Here is a 21,017-nt window from a genome sequence, read left to right on the forward strand (position 1 = left end):
TATATATAATTCATTATGTGAGATTTAAAAAACCCATACCAAAAGAGAAAAGTTTTTTTTTAAAAAAAAGTTGATAAACCGTATTCTAATCAGGGTGTCTGACGTCAGGATATTTGGTCAGCATCAACAACAATCTCACTTCCGATGTCAGCTCTAGCATTTCTACACGCTGAGCTATTTGATTCACTTAACATGTGTAGGAAATTTCATAAGTGCCAGATCCTATGGGTGTCGTATTGTGAGTGTTACCGATGAAAAAAATGCATTTCCTGTCCTCAAAGAGAATATGGTCCAGCAGGGGACTTTATAGTATGTATTTGACACAAATCAGCTTGAATCTAAGGGAAAAAGATTATCAAAATTGGAACAAAGAAAAGAAAAGGAAAGAAAAATTCCTAAGACTGAAGTGAACAGGTCCTCTGCTTTTTTCTCTACAAAACATTTTTGGAGTTCAGAAATAAATTTTGGGAAACTATGTTATGGGTATGAAGTCCTTAGCAGGTTGATGTCAGAGAGCATTACAATGAATATTGTTTGGTTAGTTAGACTGAAGAAGTAAAAAAAAAATGTTTGTGCCATTCTGTGTGTGTGTCAGGGGATTCTAGATGCATACGTAGATCCTTCATAAATATTTATGTATATGTCTTCCCTGCAGGTTTAGCCTCCAACTTCAGCCTTTTCAGATGGATGAAGTCTCTTCTGATCCCCTCTTGCAGGTCTGTGCCAATCTGGGGCCAGAACCAGGGCGGATGCGTGTCCCGGGGCCCTGGAAGGTGCTAAGGGTGTCTCGTTCCTAGCTGGGCTTGGGTGAATTGTGGCGTGAACACCTGACCATTGAGAACCTCCAGGACACTCAGTCTGCTCCCCACTGCTCTCCACCACCTAGGCCCCTGTCCTCAGCCCATCAGAAGCTTCCTCTGGCCCACATCCTTCTCCCTTCTTATCCTCAGGAATCATGAACAGAGGCTTTATTTAGCATCTGATTGCTGAGTGATATAAGTCAAGAGAGCTACCCTCAGTGAGTTCACAGTCAAAGACATACTAGCATAGATACTTACTCATACCTAAGATCAGGGCCCAGAGAACTCCCATCCTCCTTCTCAGCTCAGACGTAGTCAACATGCCTGTACTGGGGAGAGTGCAGAGGCCAAGTACAGTAACAGCATAGCGATCCTGGAGGAGTTCGAGGGACCCCCATGTTCAAATACCCAAGAAAAGGGAAGAACCAACAACCCTCCTGAGAAACAGGAGAAGGCCTCACTGCCAGTGCTTCCTCACCTTTGAAGGCCTCATGACTCTGAAAAATTACTTCCCTCCCCTTTTAGTATCAGTGAGGAGCCAAAACTGCAGGCTGGGAAAACCCAGGCAGAACACAACCAAGTGTTTATTTGGTTTCATTTTGTTGGTTTGTTTTTGAAACGCTAGATGTCTGGATTGTTCTTGCCAATATTTTCACCTTCCATGCCTAGGCATTGCTAATGGGTTTTGGGACCTCTTCCCATTGATCCCAGATGTAAGTTCAGAACTTTTACCCATTGTTTTTATTGTGGTAAAATACACATACCATAAAATCGATCATCTTCACCATTTTAAAGTGGACAGTTCAGTGGTGTTATGTACATCCATCCTGTAGTGCCACCATCACCACTGCGCAGCTCCAGAACGCTTCATCCTGCAAAATGGAAACTCTATACCCGTTGAGGAGTAACTCCCCATTCTTCCTTCCCAAGAATCCTTTTTAAGACAGCTCTTTAAAAGCACTGCCAGTCGGTTCAAACTGGCACTAGAAATGAAGCCTCGATGCCAGAGCCTGGAATGATGAAGGAAGGGGAACGGGGGCTGTGGAAAGCAACAAGGAGAGGGCTGGTGGAGAGGTGGTGTGCAGGGGGGTTCCTGGCCCTCTGCTTGGAAGCTGCGCTAACCGTCCTGTGTGGAGTGGTAGGAGGGGCGGGTCACCTCTCTGTCTCTCTTCTAGGCTGAGGGACCAGGTCGGGTGACTCAGGTCACAACACATCTGCACCCACCGCTCCCCCCAGCCTCCTGGTCCGAGGGAGTGGAGTTTCAGGGGAAGCAGATTCTGTGTGGAAGCTGCCTGCCGATGCTGGGCTGCAGGTGGTGTGTGATTGAGACTATTTGGTCTTACCCAACTTACACGAATATTTTTAGGCATCTCTGCTTTTAAAGCCCACAAAGGGCCATGGGAGGCCGCTACTCCTTGTCTTGCACTCTGAATTTCTGGAATTTCACCTCTGAGGGCACCATAGTGCTATACAGAAAGAAGACTGTATTGGGGCGAGATTATTCTTAGACAAGAACAGTGCTTTGGTTGGGAAGGAGCCTGGTCCACACTGTTCACGGATCTGTGGGCTTGCGGAGGGGTGGCGGGGACCTCAGCTGAGACTCAGGGTCAAACGTGCCACCTCACCATGGCTACCAAGCCACATTTTGTGGTGGTTATTCAGTGAAAGGACCAGGAAGTGGTGATCCATTTAAAAGCAGAAATGGGTAGCTGTGTTTTCTATTTTGTCATCTTGAATTTTTTCCACAACTAGAGCCCCAGATGCTCTTCAAAACCAAAGGACAATAATATGGTAGGGTGTTTGGGGCAAAGGAATTTAGCTATGTTACCTCCTCTGTTACACCTGTAGTTCCCAGAATCATGTGAAATTAAGCCGGACCATTAGAAGGCTTTCTTTCCTGAAGTCCTAGCAACTGCCCAGGTGAGAATTCCTAGGCCATTCTAGACTAATAAGTGAAGTGTATTATATCCCTGAACTCGGAAGAATACAATGGTTTTACCTTGGGAAAAAAAATATTGGTGAGAAAATAATTCAATGGCAAAAACACACGTTGGCTGGGATGGCATTTCTGTCACTTCCTAACCTTACTTCTTGAAGATTCAACTTTACAAAAGTTAATTCATGTCTCAGAAAACCTCAGCTCATCTAACTTAGATGTGCTGTCATCAAGTACTGCAAAGCCTGTCCTGTGATCTGAACTCCTGTAACAGCACTTTTTTTTTTTTTTGGTCAGTAAGAAGCTTTCTGCTTGAATTCCATAGATTCATAACAAGTTTTCTACAACTTTTTACCACTATCAAATATATTCCTCATCTAAACAATAGAACGTTACTCCTCATAAAGTAGATGATTCTTTTAAGGTAACATTTTAAGAGGAAATCTGTGCCTAAGGTGTGATTTCAGGACCTGATGTAGACTGTAGGAACTAGAAGGGACCTGGGGAAATGAGGAAACAGAGGAACAAGGAGGCGAAGAGGTTCCCCCCGCCCCCGAGGCCACCAGGCTGACTGGCGGCGGAGCTGTGACTGTCTGTCTTCTGTGGATACCCTGCTGGCCAGGCTGACCTTTCCTTACTCCCTCTGCTGCCAGCACTTTCCCTCACGTATCCCTAACATTTTTCTTTACCAGTTGATTCCGACGCCAACGCTATGTAAACACTTCAGTGACGACAGAATCCAAATCAGGACTTGCTCGTTGTCTTCAAGCCAGCTCGGTGCCAAAAGCCTTTGCACTTGACCTCATAGCTGCTTGCTCTGTAAACCTTAGCTCTGGAGATCGATCCTCATTCCACTTTCTTTCCAGTGAGCCAAAGGGAAGGTTTCTCTTTCTCTTCCATTTTCCAGCCTCTCCATTCCATTATTTCATTTGACAAGAAGATCCAAGTAAAGCTATAGAGCCCCGACACGACAGCATTTGGAAGGTTATTTTTGCACTGTTTTATACCTTTCTACTAACAGAAGGTAAATGTCACACTCCCTCTTTGTTTGATCCTTATTTCTCATACCTTGAGTTCATTAAGCGTCGTCCATATAGCTTTCAGCGGTTATGGTGTTTAAATGCACATTAAGTAATAAGCACAATGACCTTCCGCGAATAATTTCTCCGTCCCAGAGGAGACTTACTGCCACTGTTGAGCATATGGTCTTTCCTTCTGACCGTCCTCCGTGTTTCTCTCACCAAAGGACCTTGCGATCCCCACAAGAGCAGATAGTTTTGGCACCGTCCCTGGCTAGGGTTGACATGGAGATGACTCAGCTCACCCTGGAGAACACAGACTTTGCCACCCGGGATCGCTACCACCACTCCTCCTTTGTGAGTCGGGAACAGCTGATGCCGTGGTACTAGAGTACTGAGTCCTCCTGGGACCCTCCCCTCCTGGAGCTGTCCAGGGCACAGTGGACTCCAACCCAAGAACCTCTGTGGAGCTGGTTCTCCTGGTAAGATACTCAAAGATCTGTCCTCTCACTGCCATTCTGAACGGTGGAAATGTGGATTCTGGTTGGGAGCATCACATCTAACCAGAGTACCCACTGCAATGGCAGTGGCGCCTGAAACATGTGCCTGATCTTAAGAGCTCCCTGTGGACACCAAGACTTGCAGGTGTGGAGAACCAGACCAGATTGCTTGTTCTCAGGGCCACAATAAATGGTTATTTTAAGTGTTACTTTATTATTTATTCTTTGAGTAAATAATAGGCTTGCATAGTTCCAAACACCAAAGAATAGTCATATATATAGTGAAAAGTCTTCCTCCCATCCTTGTTCCCCATCTGTCCAGTTCCCATCCCCTGCCCCAGAGATAACCACCGTTCTTAGAAATACTCCTCGCATTTCTTTATGAATATACAAGCAAAAAAGAATGTAGATTTTTATGACCCCCTTTCATACACAAAAGGTAGCATATGACAACATGTGTTCTCCACCTTGCTTTTCCCCTTAACCGTCTATCGTGGAGACATTTCCATATCAATACACACGCAGTCTCCTCATTATTTTTCATTGTCTGAATGTGCTATAATTTATTTCAGCAGTTCTGCAATAATGGCATTTGGATTGTTTCCAGTCTTTTGCTATTACAGTCAGTTGTGCAGTGAATAATCGTGTTCATATGTACAAACATAAGGAATATCTGTAGGATAAACTCCCAAAAGTGGAATTGCAAGATCAAAGGGCACACACATTTGTAAGCTATTATTGTTTCGTCAAGATCTTTTTGATTAAAAAGTTAAATTACCATGAATTACTTAATGCTGACTCATGTTCTCCAAACCATGTGTGGTGCCCTGCGCTCTGGACACCTTTGCAGCCATTTTGCAGAATGAACACATGAAGGGACAGGACTATTTTGGTTCTTCTATAAGCTCAGCGTGGCCATCATCACAGGCATCCAGTCTGGGGGCCATGGCAGTGGCCGCCCCGGCATGAGTTCAGCACATAGCCCAGTGTCACTGGTTTTACCTCTGAGCCCTGGAGGGAATTCCTATTTAGTCAGTTCTGACCCCTTTCTTCTGTCATAGAGGTTCTCAAAGTCAGTGGGCTAAGAAACCTGGGATGCTTGATTTCTGCACCTTGATCCTGGAGATAAGCTTGGGGGCGAGCCCAGGATGGGACATTTTTGATGAGTGCCTCAGGTGATTCAACGCAGGCGACCCTTGGATCCCATTTTGAGAAACGCTGACCTGTTGGATGAAACAAGCTTAAAGCGAGTTGGGGGTGGGAATGTCATGAGGGGCCAGCTATATCTCAACATCCTCTCCTAAACAAATGAGATCTGGTTTATGGTTACTGTTCACAGTGAGATCTAGTTTATAATTATTGTTCATGTACCTTTGGGGTTAAATACCAGACTTCCAACCATCATTAGAAACTGTGTAAAGAAAGCAAAGACCACGTTAGCTGTAAGCACGTGAGAAATCATAAAAAGCCAGACTGTATTCATAAAAGGCTGAGTTGGTGATCTCTGAAGGCCCTTTTAAAGAAGAAGCTGCACTAGTTTCCTGTGGCTGCTCTAACAAATTACACAAACTGAGTAGCTTAAGTCAACAGAAATTTGTTCTTTCACAGTTCTGGAAACCAGATGTCCAAAATCAGTATCACTGAGCTGAAATCAAGGTGTTAGCAGGACTGTGATCCTTCCAGAGGCTCCTGTGGAGAATTTGGTCCTTGCCTGTTCCAGCTTCTAGTGGCTGCTGCCATTCTTTGACTTGTGGCCTCATCACACCCATCTTTAAGAACAACATTCTCAAATCTCTGTCTACCCAGTGTGACCACACTGCCTTCTCCTGTGTGCATGTGAAGTGGGCCTCTGCCTCCCTCTTATAAGGATACATGTGACTGCATTTAGGGTCCACCTAGATAATCAAGGATAATCTTCTCAGCTCAGGAGCCTTAACTTAATCACACCTGCAAAGGCCTTGGCAAATGAGGAAACATTCACAGGTAACAAGGATTGATGTGAGTATGTCCGGGGGCACCATTTTTCAGCCTGCCACGGAAGCCTTTACTGATTCTGCTTTTCACTTTTTTGAATTCTGCATAACAGGCTGAAAGAGTATCTCTAAAGGAGGTGGTCCTGGGTTTGAAAACTACGTACAGCTGAAGATTCAAGTATCCAAGATGAGAACTTTCCCAATACGATGAATTTTATGGAAAAGAATAAGAGAAGAATGGGTATAATAAAGAATTCCTGCATTCTACTCGCTGCTGGGAATACCAACACGAATAGCTCACAGTCTAGTGTGGGAGGCAGATACTAAACACGCTGAACCTCTAATTAGATCCAAATATCTTGTGTTTGACCAATCCTCTACTATATAAGTAGTAATAGTAATCAGAAAAGCAGGAATCGAGTCTTAGCCTGGGCCCCCAGAAAGCAGAGGCAGATGTGCTCTTGCTTTACTGGTGGGCACAGCCAGAAGGAGTAAGAGAAAAGAGTGGAAAGGGAAGGAGGCATGGCACTGGGTTAGTGACCCTTTAGTATCGTGTACAACTGCGCTCTTAGTCTCGGAGGACACTTCTGGGAGACCATAGGAACATCTGTGTCTCATGACCCCCTTGCAGAGGGAGGAAAGGGTGAAAATTCATCCACTGGTTCCTCAGAGTCAAAGGCTAGCCATGAGGGGCGTTAAGCCTCCCTGCACTTGTGATGTGAACTTGTGTGAGTACCTAGCGAGTTCTGCAGCAAGCAGCTGCCTTGTGGGCATGAGGCGCTATTGGGTTTGTGTGCATGAAATTACTGGGAGCCCCACAGAACTGACTGCTGCAGTGATGGCTGAGATGGACCCGCCTCAGCCCCAGAATCAGGTGGGGCAGAGAGGATCTGAGGTGGCATATAGGAGGTGTTGTATCCAGTCCGTGTATGACAGAGGTCTGCAGTAAGTTCAGGTTGCCAGAAGGGTGAGACACAGATGACACTAGATCTTCCAGACAGCGTTGACTTATCTAAAGAATGCTAAAAATGTCAGCACAGTCAGGATATATGGCAGTGAGAGTAGCAACATTCTCTTAAACAGACAAAGGGGCAGATTCCTAGACTAAAGGTTTCACCGAAGAATGCACAGTTGTAGTAAGAACGTCTGAATGAGTGAGGGTCATATCAGATCTTCTAGGACTGTGAATGTCTCCCTTCAGGCCACACTCTGCCAGTTTATCCATCTAATGATCCATCTATCCACCCCCATCTAACCATCCACCTGCTCATCCATTGACCTATTCATTCACCCACCCATCCACCCACCCATCCATGGCTCAAGCATCTGTACACATGCCTGAGACCACCTCACCTGAGTCAAGCACACCTCACCAATCTCAGAGCTTTATAATGTAAAAATGGGATCATAGGCTATTCAGGCAGAGATGAACTAACTCCTCAGGCACCACTCTCAAACTTTCAGGGTGAGTCCTGCCCAGTTCTAGACCAGTCTGGAACTCAGGACTGGGATCCAGAACAGGAGTCATTCTCTCAGATGCCTCTGGGAGTCCTTCTCATAAGTCCTCTGACCTACACCACAGGGTGCATCCTGCACGTACAGTCAGAAGTCAGTGTGGACATTTGAGGTTTAGGATTTCTCCTTCCTTCCTCCCCTCTAGGTTTCTGATGGAGGGCATAAATTTAAGGATGGGAAACACAGTGCCAGTTGATGTATTAATACCTTCACAAGGGTACAAGAACAGTAGTGGAGAATGCAGCTGAGGTCAGAAGGTTGAAGCAAGGCCTGTAGTGTCTAACTTTCTTCCTCTTGAATCTGAGAGTCCACTTCTCTCAAAGACCCTTGGATGAGGAGGTGGAATCGAGAGAATGACCAGCTGGCCTCATCACCCATTAACACATGGGCATAGATGGTACAGTGATCACCCATTACCTTTCAGCTCCTGGCCTGCCCGCCAGTGAACTGTGGCACCAGCTTTGACCAGTCAGACCAGCCTCCCTGCTCCCATGGGGAGGAGCTAATACTAACTGATGGGCTGGTGGTGGGAATAGCCATGTTCCCTCTCCTCTGCTGTGGTGGGAGGGAGCTTGGGTGGTGACTCCACTCTCTTCATGGAGAAGGAAGGTGAGGAGAGCTAAAGGACCCAAGTAGCAGTGAGAACAGACACGGGTCTGCTCTAGAGAAGCTCTAAGCCATTCTGACAGTAGACAGGGAGGCGGAGGGCTCTCTGGAGGAAGAGATATCTGACCTGTGTTCAAGTACTCAGAGGGAAAGAGGGGAGAGGCAGGGCATTCCCACCAGAGGGGACAGCATGATCAAACATGTATGGGGGCTGAAGGGTGATTCAGAGTTTCAGGGGTGTTGGCGTGAGGCAGTGCCAGGCAAGAGAAGTCCTGGAAAGGCAGGTAAAGGCCAGGTCCGAAAAGGGCTTGTACCACACCGTGTGCGCTACCAGAATGAGGAGGGAAGGCTGAAGAGTGGTAATAAAAATCCATCCTCAACATTGTACATGGCTTTATCAGAAGACCCTTGTAAGAATTCAGTGAGCATCATCTAGGCTCAGGAACAGTCCAGCTTCAGATCTGCTCTTTCCCTGACACTGTGTTGCTGTTTCTGTTCTCCTACACTGGGGAGGGGAGAGAGGTCCGGCCCTCCTGAGGTCAGAGCACGTGGGAGGAGAGGCTGAGGAAGCATCCTTGAACTTGGCAGGGGCAGGCACCGGTCACTGGAGGTTCATAGAGCCCCCATGGCATGCTGAGAACCAACTGTCCCAGTGCCTGGTGGGTGTGGGTTGTCGGGTGGGAGGGGGTGAGGTGGAGATAGGAATAAAACAATTAGAACATGCTGTCCTGATGGATTACATTCCTATTGCTGCTGTAGCAAATTACCCCCAGTTTAGTGGCTTACAGCAATGTAAATGTACTCTCTCACAGTTCTAGAGGTCAAAAGTCTGAGATGGGTCTCACAGGGCAAAAAATCAAGGCATTGGCAGGGCTGGGTTCCTTCTGGAGGGTCTAGGGGAGAATCTGTGCCTGAGCTTCTTCCAGCTTCTGTCACCTGCCTATGTTCCTTGGTGGTTGCCCCTTCCCTCTTCGAAGCCAATAGTCCGCAGTCCTGCTTACTCTGATCTCTGCTTCTGTCATCACATCTTCTCTGACTCTCCTGCCTCCCTCTCTGCTTTTAAGGACCCATGTGATTGGATTGGGCCCCCCTGGATAATCCAGCATAATCTCCCCATCTCAAGATCCTTAATTTAATCACACCCGCAAAGTTCCTTTGGCCATATAAGTAACTATTTCCCAGGTTCTAGGGATTAGGACTTGACCATCTTTGTGGGGTGAGGAGCGGGGGAGACACTGGAGGTGCACAGGGAAAGGGCTGGAGCAGAGCTACACAGCAGTACAGCATCCAGTCAATCGATATGCTGCAAGTTGAGTTCATCAGTACTGGGGAGACACCAAGTGAGGAAGAAATCCAGGGGACTTCTTGGAGGAAGTGAGTTTTGAACCAGGTTGGTCAGAGGATATGGAAAGCTTGTGAACCTAGGGAATAAGGTGAACAAAGACAACACAGAAGGATCAAAGCAAGAGAATGTAGATCTTAACTGCTTCCTGCTTTTGATCTTTAAGCGGGCTCATCTGAGGGGAAGCGGGTGGTATAGTTGCAAATTCATGGGAATGGGGGAAGAAAATCTCTGTTTGAACCCTGTCTCCACCACATGGGGTAGGCATCTTAACCTCTCTGCGCCTTGATTTCCTTCTCTGTAAAATGGGAATTATAATTCCTGCCTACCTCCAAGTGGAGTTGTGAGTACTAAGCCAAACAAGACACAATTTTTTGGAGGAACTCAAGATGGCGGAGGTGTCAGAAAAGTGTTCTCCCATCACCCCTGCTAATTCCGTGTCACTTACTGTGGGCAATACAGAAAGAAGAAAGAATCTATGGGAACGGCAGTGGTTCTCGGCATCTGCTAGCCTGAGGTTGCAGAGCAGAGCGGAGCCCTCCTGCTTCAGCGGGCCACGCTGTATCCGCATCAGAATCCGCAAAGTGGGACGCTTTGTCCAGCCGACAGCAGGGAATCTGCGCATGCTCAGTCAGAGCGCAGCGACCCAACGGTCCACACCTGATCACCATTTCAATTCTGCCCCCTCGCTCACCCTCTTGGCTTATCAAACTCATTTGGCCGTGCCCCTAAACCACTTTCAGGCTTCTCCTTCCCTTCCCAGAGCCTTGGGGAATTTCCTTAAACATCAAACAAACAAACAAACAAACAAACAAAAACCCACCCTGTTTCCAGTTCTTTTGAACAATGGCTTACTTTTGAGCAAATAACCCACTTCTTGCTATGTCTTATCCCCTCTGTGTCCACGTGGATGCCCAAGAGGAGAGGATCAGATGTGGTGGTTGCATGGGCTGGCGGTTACATCATACTGTTTGCATATCTCTGCAGACAGAGAAATGCAGAAGTCTGTACTCACCACACACTGCTCAGCAGCCTGCATCTGAGAGATGTACCTGGGCTCCTTTGAGGGGATTCACAAGCAGAAATAGATGACTGTCAGTTTCAGGCAGCAAGTAGTGGTGTAAGCCCCTGACTCTGGACCAGGTACTCTTCTTGGGGCAGCGGAGAAGGTCACATTCAAGTAGAAGTCGAAGCAGATGGCAAGAAAGGCCCACCAGCATCAGGAGGTCCCCAGTTGGCTGTGCTCCTGGGCATGCAGCCCATCTCACAGCAAGGCTGGTTCCCTTTCCCTGTTCCCTGGTCTGATGGGCTGGGGTGAATGGAGGGTGGATAGCAGTTGACTACCCACCACCATTCATTGAGGTGAGGGTGACCACAGCCTCCTTCTAAAAGAGGCAGAGTGGTTCTCTGAATGGGAGTGTCTAAAATAGTGGAGAGCCTGGGCTTTTCTCGCTTTTTAACTGTTTCTTTAAAAACACACGTGTGCACACACACGTGCACTTTCCTGTTTGTGTCTGTTAGGGATGGTTCTCTATAAAAAGAAGCTGGGCTCACCACATGTGAAGACTGACTTAAAATATGGCCATGTGGTCTACATCAACTTCACTTTGGGCAGCCCTGAGGATGAGTGGCGTTTCAGAGGATTAGCAGTCATCCCCCAGCAGCCAGCAAAAGGGCTCGATGAATGCTGATCGGTGCAGTGTGACATACACCATATGTGTTAAGAGGCTGAAGATGAGGAAATAACAGGGCTTTCAAATCTGGTCCTCAAACTGAAAGTCATGAGAATAGATGCTGGCAACTTTTTAACTGAACTGCTTGGCAGATGGGAAACTGTGTAACTCTATATGTCTGTATTGGTCAGGGTGGGCTTGGTGCTGCAACAAACAGCCCTCAAATTCAGTGACTTGACACTTTATACATTTATCTCTGGCTCCTGTTTCAGTCTAAGTCAGCAGAGGTTGAGGAGCTCTGCTCCACACTGTCATTCAGGGACCACTGTCATTCTGCTCCACAGTGTCATGCTCTGACAGTCTGTTTTGTAGCTGAACATCTTCAAGGCCCTCGGTCTTCCCCTGAACTCTCAGCATCCAAGTGGCAGGTGAGAGAAGAAAGGGAGGAGGCGGTGGTGATTTCAAGGGCTAAAAGGGCTCATATCACTTCCTCCCACATGCCATTAGGAGACTGGCTGGGAAATGCTGGCCAGCTGTGTGCTCAGGGAGAGGAGGACCAGGTTTGGCGGGCATCTGGCCAGTCTCTGCCACTGTGCTCAGGATGAGAATGTTTGGACTGGGCTCTTCATTGGTGGCAGATGAGTTAGTCTCCTGATCTGCCCTGAGTAGGTTAACCCCTTCAGAGCTCTGCCCTCTGTAGGAAATTACACATTTGAGTCAACAATTCTCCCATTCTTTAAATCATGCTTGGAATTCCATTTTCAATATTCTCTTCAGACCCTTTCAATATTCTCATAAATGATGAGTTTTTATCTTTTGAGGGTTTGTTTGATTTCTGGAAGCACCAAGAATGACTTAGAACCAAATCTAGGAATAAGGATACTGCTCAAGCTAGATCATCTTCTTTGGGTCAAAAATGAGGTGTGACCATAAAGCAAACTGACTCCTGAGGCAACTTCCAAAGGTGAGATCCCAACACAACATGTTCTGAGGACTGACAGTCACTGGAATAATTCTGTAAGTCCTGTCGAGGTGCTGATTTGAAGGAACAGAATTTATTTAGATAGACTGTACGTGTGTGTGTGCATGTGCATGTGTGTGCACATGCATGTGTGTAGGTGTACTGAGCAATTCTGTAGTTTTGCATCTTTTAATTTGTGTTGGTTTTTTTTTTTCGCCTAACCAGATCAAAAGACCTTCAGTAGTAGAGGTATATCTTCTGTTTTAAATCATCCCAATTCATGGTTTGAAGTATTTTTTAATGTGCCCTGTCAACTCATGCAACTCATCATAGATTCATTCAGTTATTTACTTAGCAAGTATTTATTGAATGTCTATGTGTGTAAAGCCATTTTTTTAAATTCAGAATCTGTGAAACCAGATGACAGCAATTGCTGCCGCAGTAGTCTGCAGCTCAGTTTGTGTTCTGGGATGAAGAAGCAGGAACTGGGCATAGACTTCTTGGATGGCCAGGAGGAGAGGAAACAGGGCTTGCAATAGACTGCACTTGGATGGTTCAACCAAAGTGTTCCGAGAGGAGTAATTATCTATCCCATTTTCTTATAGACTGAGGGCACTGGATCGCCTCTTCTCTGGACTCGTGTTTTACCTTCCTGGGTAAATACAGTGCCCTGGAATATCTTCCCATCTGTTTTAGAATTAGTTATGTTATCCTAAGACATCCAACCTGACCTTATCTTTTCCTCATGAGCAGTAGGAGGAGGCATAAGAGATAGGGGTCAGCCCTGTTCTATGGCTGCAGCCCCAGGGACAAATTTGGGGATCCCATTACTCCATCATACATCTACGTTCCCAGGTAAGGGTGTAAAGACTTCTTTCTGAAAGAGTGGTTCTCAGCTCACTGATATAAAAAATGACCTGGGATTCCTGCTAAAATGCAGTTTCCTGGGCCCTTCCCAGACCTACTAAACCAGAATTTCTTGGGTGGGGCCTAGTACATACATTTTTTAAATTTTTATTTTTTATTGAAGTATAGTTGATTTACAATGTTAGTTTCAGGTGTATGGCAAGGTGATTCAGATATATGTATATATATATTCAGATTCTTTTCCATTATATGTTATTACAAGAAATTGAATATAGTTCCCGGTGCTATATAGTAGGACCTTGTTGTTTATCCATTTTACATAGCATGTATCTGTTAATCTTGAACTCCTTATTTATCCCTCCCCTACCCTTTCCTCTTTGGTAACCACAGTTTGTTTTCTATGTCCATGAGTTTATTTTTGGTTTGTAAATAAGATTTGTATCTTTTTTTAGATTCCACATATAAGTGATATGTGATATTTGTCTTTCTCTGTCTGACTTACTTCACTTAATATGATAATCTCTAAGTCCATCTGTGTTGCTGCAAATGGCATTATTTCATTCTTTTTTATGGCTAAGTACTATTCCATTATATATATGAATGCATGTGTGTGTGAAAAAATATATATGTATGTGTATATATATATATATGCCACATCTTCTTTATCCAATCATCTGTCGATGGACATTTAGGTTGTTCCCATGTCTTGGCTACTGTAAATAGTGCTGCTATGAATATTTGGGTGCATGTGTCTTTTCAAATTATAGTTTTCTCTGGATACATGCCCAGGAGTAGGATTTCTGGATCATATGGTAAGTCTATTTTTAGTTTTTTAAGAAACCTCTATACTGCTATGACAGGCATTTTAAAGTAACTCCTCCCCTAGGTGATTCTCTAAAGTTTGAAAGGCTTTGGGCTGACCTGAGTCTGGGTCCTATTGTTTCCATCAGCTGCAGGCTCTGTGATGGGCAGCAGCAGTCCCCAACCAGAGCTCCATGTGTATGTGCTGGTCCATGCTGGGCTCTGATAGACCAGACTGCAGGGGGGCACTTCCCCATGGATGATTAGCCAGAGACAAAGCACTACAGAATCTCGTTCTGCTAAGAACAGTGAAGTTGGGTGGCGCCACCTTGGTGTGAATGTGTGTGCACAGGTGTGTGTGTTTGCAGCTATGGGTCTCTTTGGAGACCTGGGTATTCACCAGCTGCCACCAGCTGGTACAGCCCCACCCCTCACCTCTCACTCCAGCTCCCAACTCCTCCTTTCCTTCCAGTCCCACGTCTCAGGATGCTAGAGCTCCATGCCTGCCTGGGCTCCACGGTCACAGCACCCATCTGCAGCTAGGGTCCTGCAATTCATGGTCATTCCTCATAAGTAAGAAAATCTTTATTAAGCCAGGTGTTATGCTGGACACCCATATTCATTGTCTCTTTTGATCGTCACAATAGCTCAGTGGGGTGGGTACTGCTATTTCCCCCATTTTACAGATGAAGAAACTGAGGCTCAGGAAAGTTGTCATTAGCTAGTAAGTGGTCATGCTGGATTTGAATTCATATCATTCATTGTTCATGGTCCCCATGGAGGCCAGCCCAGACCCTAAGTCTGCACCTGCTCCTCAGTTCCCCCTCCCACTCCTCAGTCCACCACCTCCCACCCCACTCCTCCTCCACCTGCAGAGCAGGTGTTAGCAAACTATAGCCCTGTGGGCCAGATCAAGCCCAGAGTCTATTGTTTTTGAAATTGAGGTGAAATTCATATAAAATAAAAATAACCATTTTGCTCACTGCCTGTTTTTGAAAATAAAGTTTTATTGGCGCACAGCCACACCCATTCATTCACAGACTGTCTATGGGTGCCTTCCCTCTACAGCGGCAGAATTGAGACCATATGGTCCACAAAACCGAAAGTACTGACTCTCTGGCCCCTTATGGAAAAAGTTTCCTGGCCTCTGCTTTAGCGAGTTTTGATAGGGATCTATGTCCTTGGGAGTGAGTTTCCTCAGACATCTGTATCTCCAATAAGAAACGCCTGCTATTCCTGAAGATGACCTCTTCTCCTTTGTTGGATGCCATGCTTTGCACCTCATGGACCTAGCACCTCGGCTGCCTCTGACTCGTCCTTCTGTCTTTACCCAAACACAGCTCAGTCCTGGCAAACACACACCTTGAGCCTGATCTGCCAGGTGCCACCCCATTTTTCTTTCTTCCCCTGCCAAATGCCTGGTATATATGGTCATACCTGGATATTCTATTTTCTTATATTTTCCCTCCGTACCTCTAAACCCAGCTTGTGCCCTTCAGCTAACCTTTTGCACACATCTCTATGGGACAGTCTTGAAGTTACACAAAATTCAAGTAATCTACCCGGCATCTTATCTTTGCAAAGGCCACACTCTCCTGTTATCTTGCTGTCTCATGTCAGTTACTGGGGGCGCATGTTGGTCTCTCCTTTCCTTTCACCTTTTGTTACCAAATTCTTTTGCATTTTTTTGAAATGTCTCTTGGGTAGCTCTCTTCCTCATTCCCACCATCAATTCCTTGGTCCAATCCTTCATCACTTCATGTCAGGATCACTAGTGTGGCTGAGTACTCCTCCTCCCTCCCTCTCTCTAATCTGCTGTCTCTAACTCAGTTTTCAAATACAGAGAGCTTGGATAGCGTCAGGCCCTTGGTGGTTGCCTTCCTCATTCTATCCAGCCTCCTCTCCCCACACGCCCCGTATTGTGCTGAACACAGCAGGTCTTTGTAGGACTCAGCGCCTGTATAATACGCTTTCTTCCACTCAGAATGTTTTCTTTGCTTGGTAAACTCCTAGACATCCTTCAGGAAAGAATTCTAACGTCACCCCCCTAAGAAAGCTTTCTCCAGAAAATCCTCAATGCTCTCGGAGCACTGGGTTCATACTTACGTCATACACCTTCCTTTATATTTTATTTATTTATGGATCTGTCTTTTCTCGTAATTTGCTGGCTAGTCAAGGGCAGGAACCATGTACATCTTCCTTATCTCTGCAAGCTCAGCACAGTGCCAGCTGGTACACAGTAACTGCTTCTTGAGCCACGACTTTGATCATGTCCCTCTGCTTCTAAACCCTTACATGGACTATTCCTGCTGCACTAAGTTTAGGGCAGTGGTTTTCCACCCTGGCTGCAAATTCAGATCCCCTGGGGAGCTTTTAAAGAATCCTGATGCCCTGGCCCGATGGCCAGAGGTTCTGATTAGGTAGGTGGGTTCCAGGCACTGTTTTGTAAAAACTCCCTCTGCAGTTCTAATCTCCAGCCAGAGTGGAGAATCACTAGTCTGATGCCTAGTTTTCAAAGCTCTTGTTCATTCCCCCATCTCCCCAGGAGTTCCTGCTCTGAACCCCTCGTGCACAAGTGGCCTCCTTCCCAAATCACTCTCTCTCATTCAAGCCACCCTTCCCTCCCCACCCAGATGAGGGCAGCAAGCACAAGGCTGCCAGTGCTATGGGGGCTCCCTGAAGGGCGTGAGTGCACAGCACAGGGTTTGTTTGGGTTGGGTGGGGAGGAAGAACTGGGTGGGAGCTGGTGGCGGTGCCTAGCCCGCCTCCCCACCAGTGTGTGGACAGCACCAGCTTCCCTACACCAACAAATGACTCCATGTTGGCCGAGAGCACAGAGCCTTAGATGTGCTTTGCTGGTCAGCAGACTTGTAGCCCTGTTTCCTGTCCCTACACTGTTATCTGATTCTCTCCTTGCTTGGGGACAGTGCAGGGTAGAGGATGGGGCACTGGGTTGGTACCTGAAGACAACTCTAGTCCTGGCCTTCTGTGTGTCCTCTGTGGGCACATCCCTCCCTCAGGTCCCTACAGCTCTATCAGTGGAGTTTTTTTTTTTGTGGCTTACCTAGACCAGGAGCCCCAGCTGTTCTGAGCCCAGGCCACTTGGAAGTAACAAAAGATGTCACAGGCCACCCGTTCCCAGTTGCTCATGTGAAACAAAGACCTTTGGAGAAAGGGCATTTTGAGACATTTATTGTCTTTTATTTATTATTTATTATCTTTGAGACATGCATTTATCTTTTCTTGCCACAGTGGGTGAGGGATTGGGGAGATTTTTGTCTAAAGCCCCAGGTTCAAATTTGTCTTCTCAAATTTTAAAAACAGATAAATCAAGAGCTTCATAAGGTAACTGTTGTTTAATTTTTTTCTTTAATAAGAAAAGTAATGTATTTTATTTTTGCAAGACACTTTTCCCTCATCTCCATCATCTTACTTGATCACAGTTACCCTGTGTAGTATTCATGTCTACTGATGGTAGTAGATTTTACAGTCCGTCTTTTGCTGATGAGAAAACTGAGACTCACTGAGGTTACCTGAATGGCTCAAAGTTGTAGAAACAGAGAATAGAGGTGCCAGAACAAGGACCCCTGTGTTCTGCTTCCTGTTCCAGAGCCCTTTTATAAAACATCCCACTTGGTCACCTCCATCTTTTTAAATGGAAACAGTTGTAATTATAAAAGTAATACATGCCATCAAAAGACACATACATGAATGTTAATAGCAGCATGATTTGTAATAGCTGCACATGGAAACTACTCAAATGCCATTAACAATGGAGGGAAAAACGAATGGTGGGATCGCGAGGGACTCTGAGCAACAGAAGCCAGACACGAAAGGGTACATCTCGCAGCACTCTGCTGATAGAAAATACAAAAGCTGGTCTTTTGTATTTTATCAAAAAAGTACTAATCTATGCTGAAAGAGGTCAGGATAGTGGTGACTGTGTTGGGGAGACGAGTGGATGGGAACATGGCATCTTTCTGTGAGTGTTGGCTCCACCCACACCCTGGCAGTGAAATGCATCGTGCCTACTGCCACCACACGTGCACGTTATTCTGTGTGCATCGTGTTTTAATGGAAAGTTGTAAATAGTTGCTCATGCTCTTGTAAGAGATGCAGACAACACAGAGAAGGACACATATTCTTCCACAAGTTTTAAAAATAAAACCCAGAGAATATAGAGATTTATTCCACAAATATTTAAAAAATGTATTTAGTTCTGTGTAACAGTTTGTTAGAGAGAAGAAACAGAAAAGAGAAGAAGAAGAAAAGGGGATGAGTTGATTGGAGGAAAGGTAGGAAAAGAGAGTCTGATGGAGTCACAGAAATGGACGAGCCGGGAGGCACTCAGTGATGCAAAGTGAAATGTGAAGAGAAGTGGAGACTGTGATGCCCAGAAACAGCCCACGGAGGAGACACCTGTGAGCAGAAAGTGACATCATCAAAACCAGAAGAATGGGGGTCCCACCGGGGTACAGAAGAAGATGGCGACCCCCAGCCTCACAGGGTGAGGCAGAGAGGGCAGCTAGGGGGAGTGGGGGAGAGTCCACATGGAGGTGAAGCCATGGACTTGCCCCTGATGGCTCCCCTAGGCTGTGTGAGGCAAGTGAGGGCTTTTGGAAAGGCAGAGGAGCTTAGCAGTTGCAGGAAGACGTGGCTTTCCCAGTGACTCTGGGTCAGGGCCCCCGCACTTGGAAAGTCTTCATGAAATACGTGTTGACTGATGGACTGAATGAAATGATGCCTGCAAACCCACTGTAGTGGGAACGTCACTTTGGGGGTTCTGCTCCTTCCTCGGGGCCCTGGCCACTCTGTCTGATGTCTTGGCATCCCAGGAATTTCCCTGGCTGTTCTGGGGAGGATTTTTCATGCTGGAAGATTTTGCAAAATCAGACCACTTTATCAGAATCCTGTTGCACTGGAGAATGTTCCTGGCTCCTGACGTTTACAGTGTGTAACCGATTTTATCGGAGGAATGTTGTTTGGAAAGGAACAGTCCTCTCCGATGGGCAGACAAGAAGCGGAAGGTCATTCGAGGACCCACCCCAAGCTGTCTGAGTTGAAACTCAGGGTTGCTGTACATGATGCTTGGGAGCCTGGCCAAGCTGTGAGCAAGCCTTCCTTCCCAGAGGAGGTCCCAGCCTGACTGCAGCGGGCTTGCCTTGCATGTTTGCATTCTCACCTTGGCCCTCCAAGGCAAATGCCTCTGGAGCCCTGTACCAGCGGGCAGAGGAGCAGCAAGGGCTCCCTAGGCTTGGCCCAGCAAGCAGCCCAGCTAGGGCTGGGCAAAACAAAACCATTCCTGACATACCAGAAAGGGACAGAAGGCTTTTCCTGGGAGGTCAAAAATAGGGAGACGGGCTGATTCCTTCAGTGCTGTTGTCAGAATCCCAAGGTACTCTGCTCCCTGGAACTCGGAACAAAACAGTGCAGGTGTAGCAAGTGTTCCCTAGAGGGTCTGCATCCTCTCTCTTCTGTTACAAGCCTGATGCTGTCGGGCCTGCCTCGGCAGCTTCCATCTGCAGGGGTTCTTGATGTATCACTGGGCAGGGAAAACGACTGAGGGGGGATGCAGACAGGAGACTGAGACGGGAAAGGAGGAGGGGTCAGGAGAGGGCAGAAGTCTTTGTTCCTGGTGGGAGGAAACCCGCCCTAAAATGGGAGAGGGCTGATGTGCCCCGGCTCAGGCCAAGGATGCTGGGTGTTGGTCAGCAGAAAGGAACACGCAGGAAAGAGCTGGAGCTCCTGGACGCTGTCCTCGAATCTCTGGGAGCTCTGGACAGGGCAGGCATGCTAGCACATTGGTCTCACCCTCTACAGCTCTTTCTAAACGTCTTCATTCTGGCGGGTAGAATTGTGTCCCCAGAAAGATAGGTTCAAACCTTAACTTTGGGTCTCCATGAATGTGACTTTATTTGAAAAGATCTTTGAAAAAAAAAAAGATCTTTGCAGATGCAGCCAAGTTAAAATGAGATCAGACCTAATGAAGCTGGGCTCTGAAAAATGAGGCTGGGCTCTGAATCCAATGACTGGTGTCCTTAGAAGAAGGCCGGGTGAAGACACAGACACACATAGAAGGAAGAAGGCCACGTGGTGATGGAAGCAGAGACTGGAAGGATGTGTCCACAAGCCAAGGAGCACCAAGGAGGGCTGGCAGCCCCCAGAAATCAGGAAGAGGCGAGGGAGAATTCTCTCCTAGAACCTTCAGAGGGACGAGGGCCCTGCTGACACCTTGGTTTTGCACTTTCAGCCTCCAGATCTGTACAAGGATAATCTGTTGTTTTTAAGCCACCAAGTTTGTAGGTACTTTGATTACAGTAGGCCTGGGAAACTAATAGATAATATGTTTCTGAAAATTTCAAATCCTGAGGCTCCACCCTTCAGACCCTTCACTCTTAACAAATAGCCTTGTGGTTGCTATTTTACCAAAAAAAAAAAAAGTCCTTAGGCAGAAATCCAGGCCCCTTCGCTGTGCCGCCCTCTCCTCTTCCCCTCCTCCCAAGGCCAGTCCCACCACCTGTGCTATGGATTCCATCCCTCCTGCTTCTCAGAAGCCCCATCCCGTCAGTCATCTTTTCTCTTTCTTAGAACTTTGATTTTTCTCTCTCCCGAGTAGACCCTTTCTATGTTCAAATTCTCCCACTAAAAACAAGACAAATGCCCTTCTTCCTACATTCGCCTGCAGCTACTGTCCCAACTCACTCTTCCCCTTCAAAGCCAAAGTCTCTTGAAGTTATGTTGACCAGCTTGGTTTTGTCACTTCCCATTCCTCCCAATTCACTCCATTGTCCCTTCTCCTCCATTGAAACGTTTCTTGTTATGGTCTCTGGTGGCTTCCATGTTGCTGAAACCAATGGGCATTTCTGGCCTTCACCTTACTTGACCTTTCTCTGTTAACCACGATCTTCTTCCCTTTGCTCCAGTGACATAACTTTCTCCTGGATTTCCTCCCACATCTCGACAGCTCCTTCCCAGTCTCCTTTCTGGCAGAGTCCCTCTCCCCAGTCATTTCATGGTGTGTCTT

General features: G+C 46.6%; 1 protein-coding gene across 1 annotated transcript in view; it reads left to right on the forward strand.

Moving 5' to 3' along the window:
- The window catches only part of SLC12A8 (solute carrier family 12 member 8), a 120,194-nt gene extending 115,646 nt beyond the window's left edge, over positions 1-4,548 (forward strand). The window contains exons 13-14 of the mRNA XM_006200894.4: positions 656-716; positions 3,983-4,548. Coding sequence (XP_006200956.1) covers positions 656-716; positions 3,983-4,145 — 224 coding nt within the window. The 3' untranslated portion in view covers positions 4,146-4,548. The remainder of the gene's footprint in view (positions 1-655; positions 717-3,982) is intronic.
- Positions 4,549-21,017: the final 16,469 nt, after the last annotated feature.

The sequence above is a fragment of the Vicugna pacos genome, chromosome 1 (assembly GCF_048564905.1).
Source record: "Vicugna pacos chromosome 1, VicPac4, whole genome shotgun sequence".
NCBI classification, from domain to species: domain Eukaryota; kingdom Metazoa; phylum Chordata; class Mammalia; order Artiodactyla; family Camelidae; genus Vicugna; species Vicugna pacos.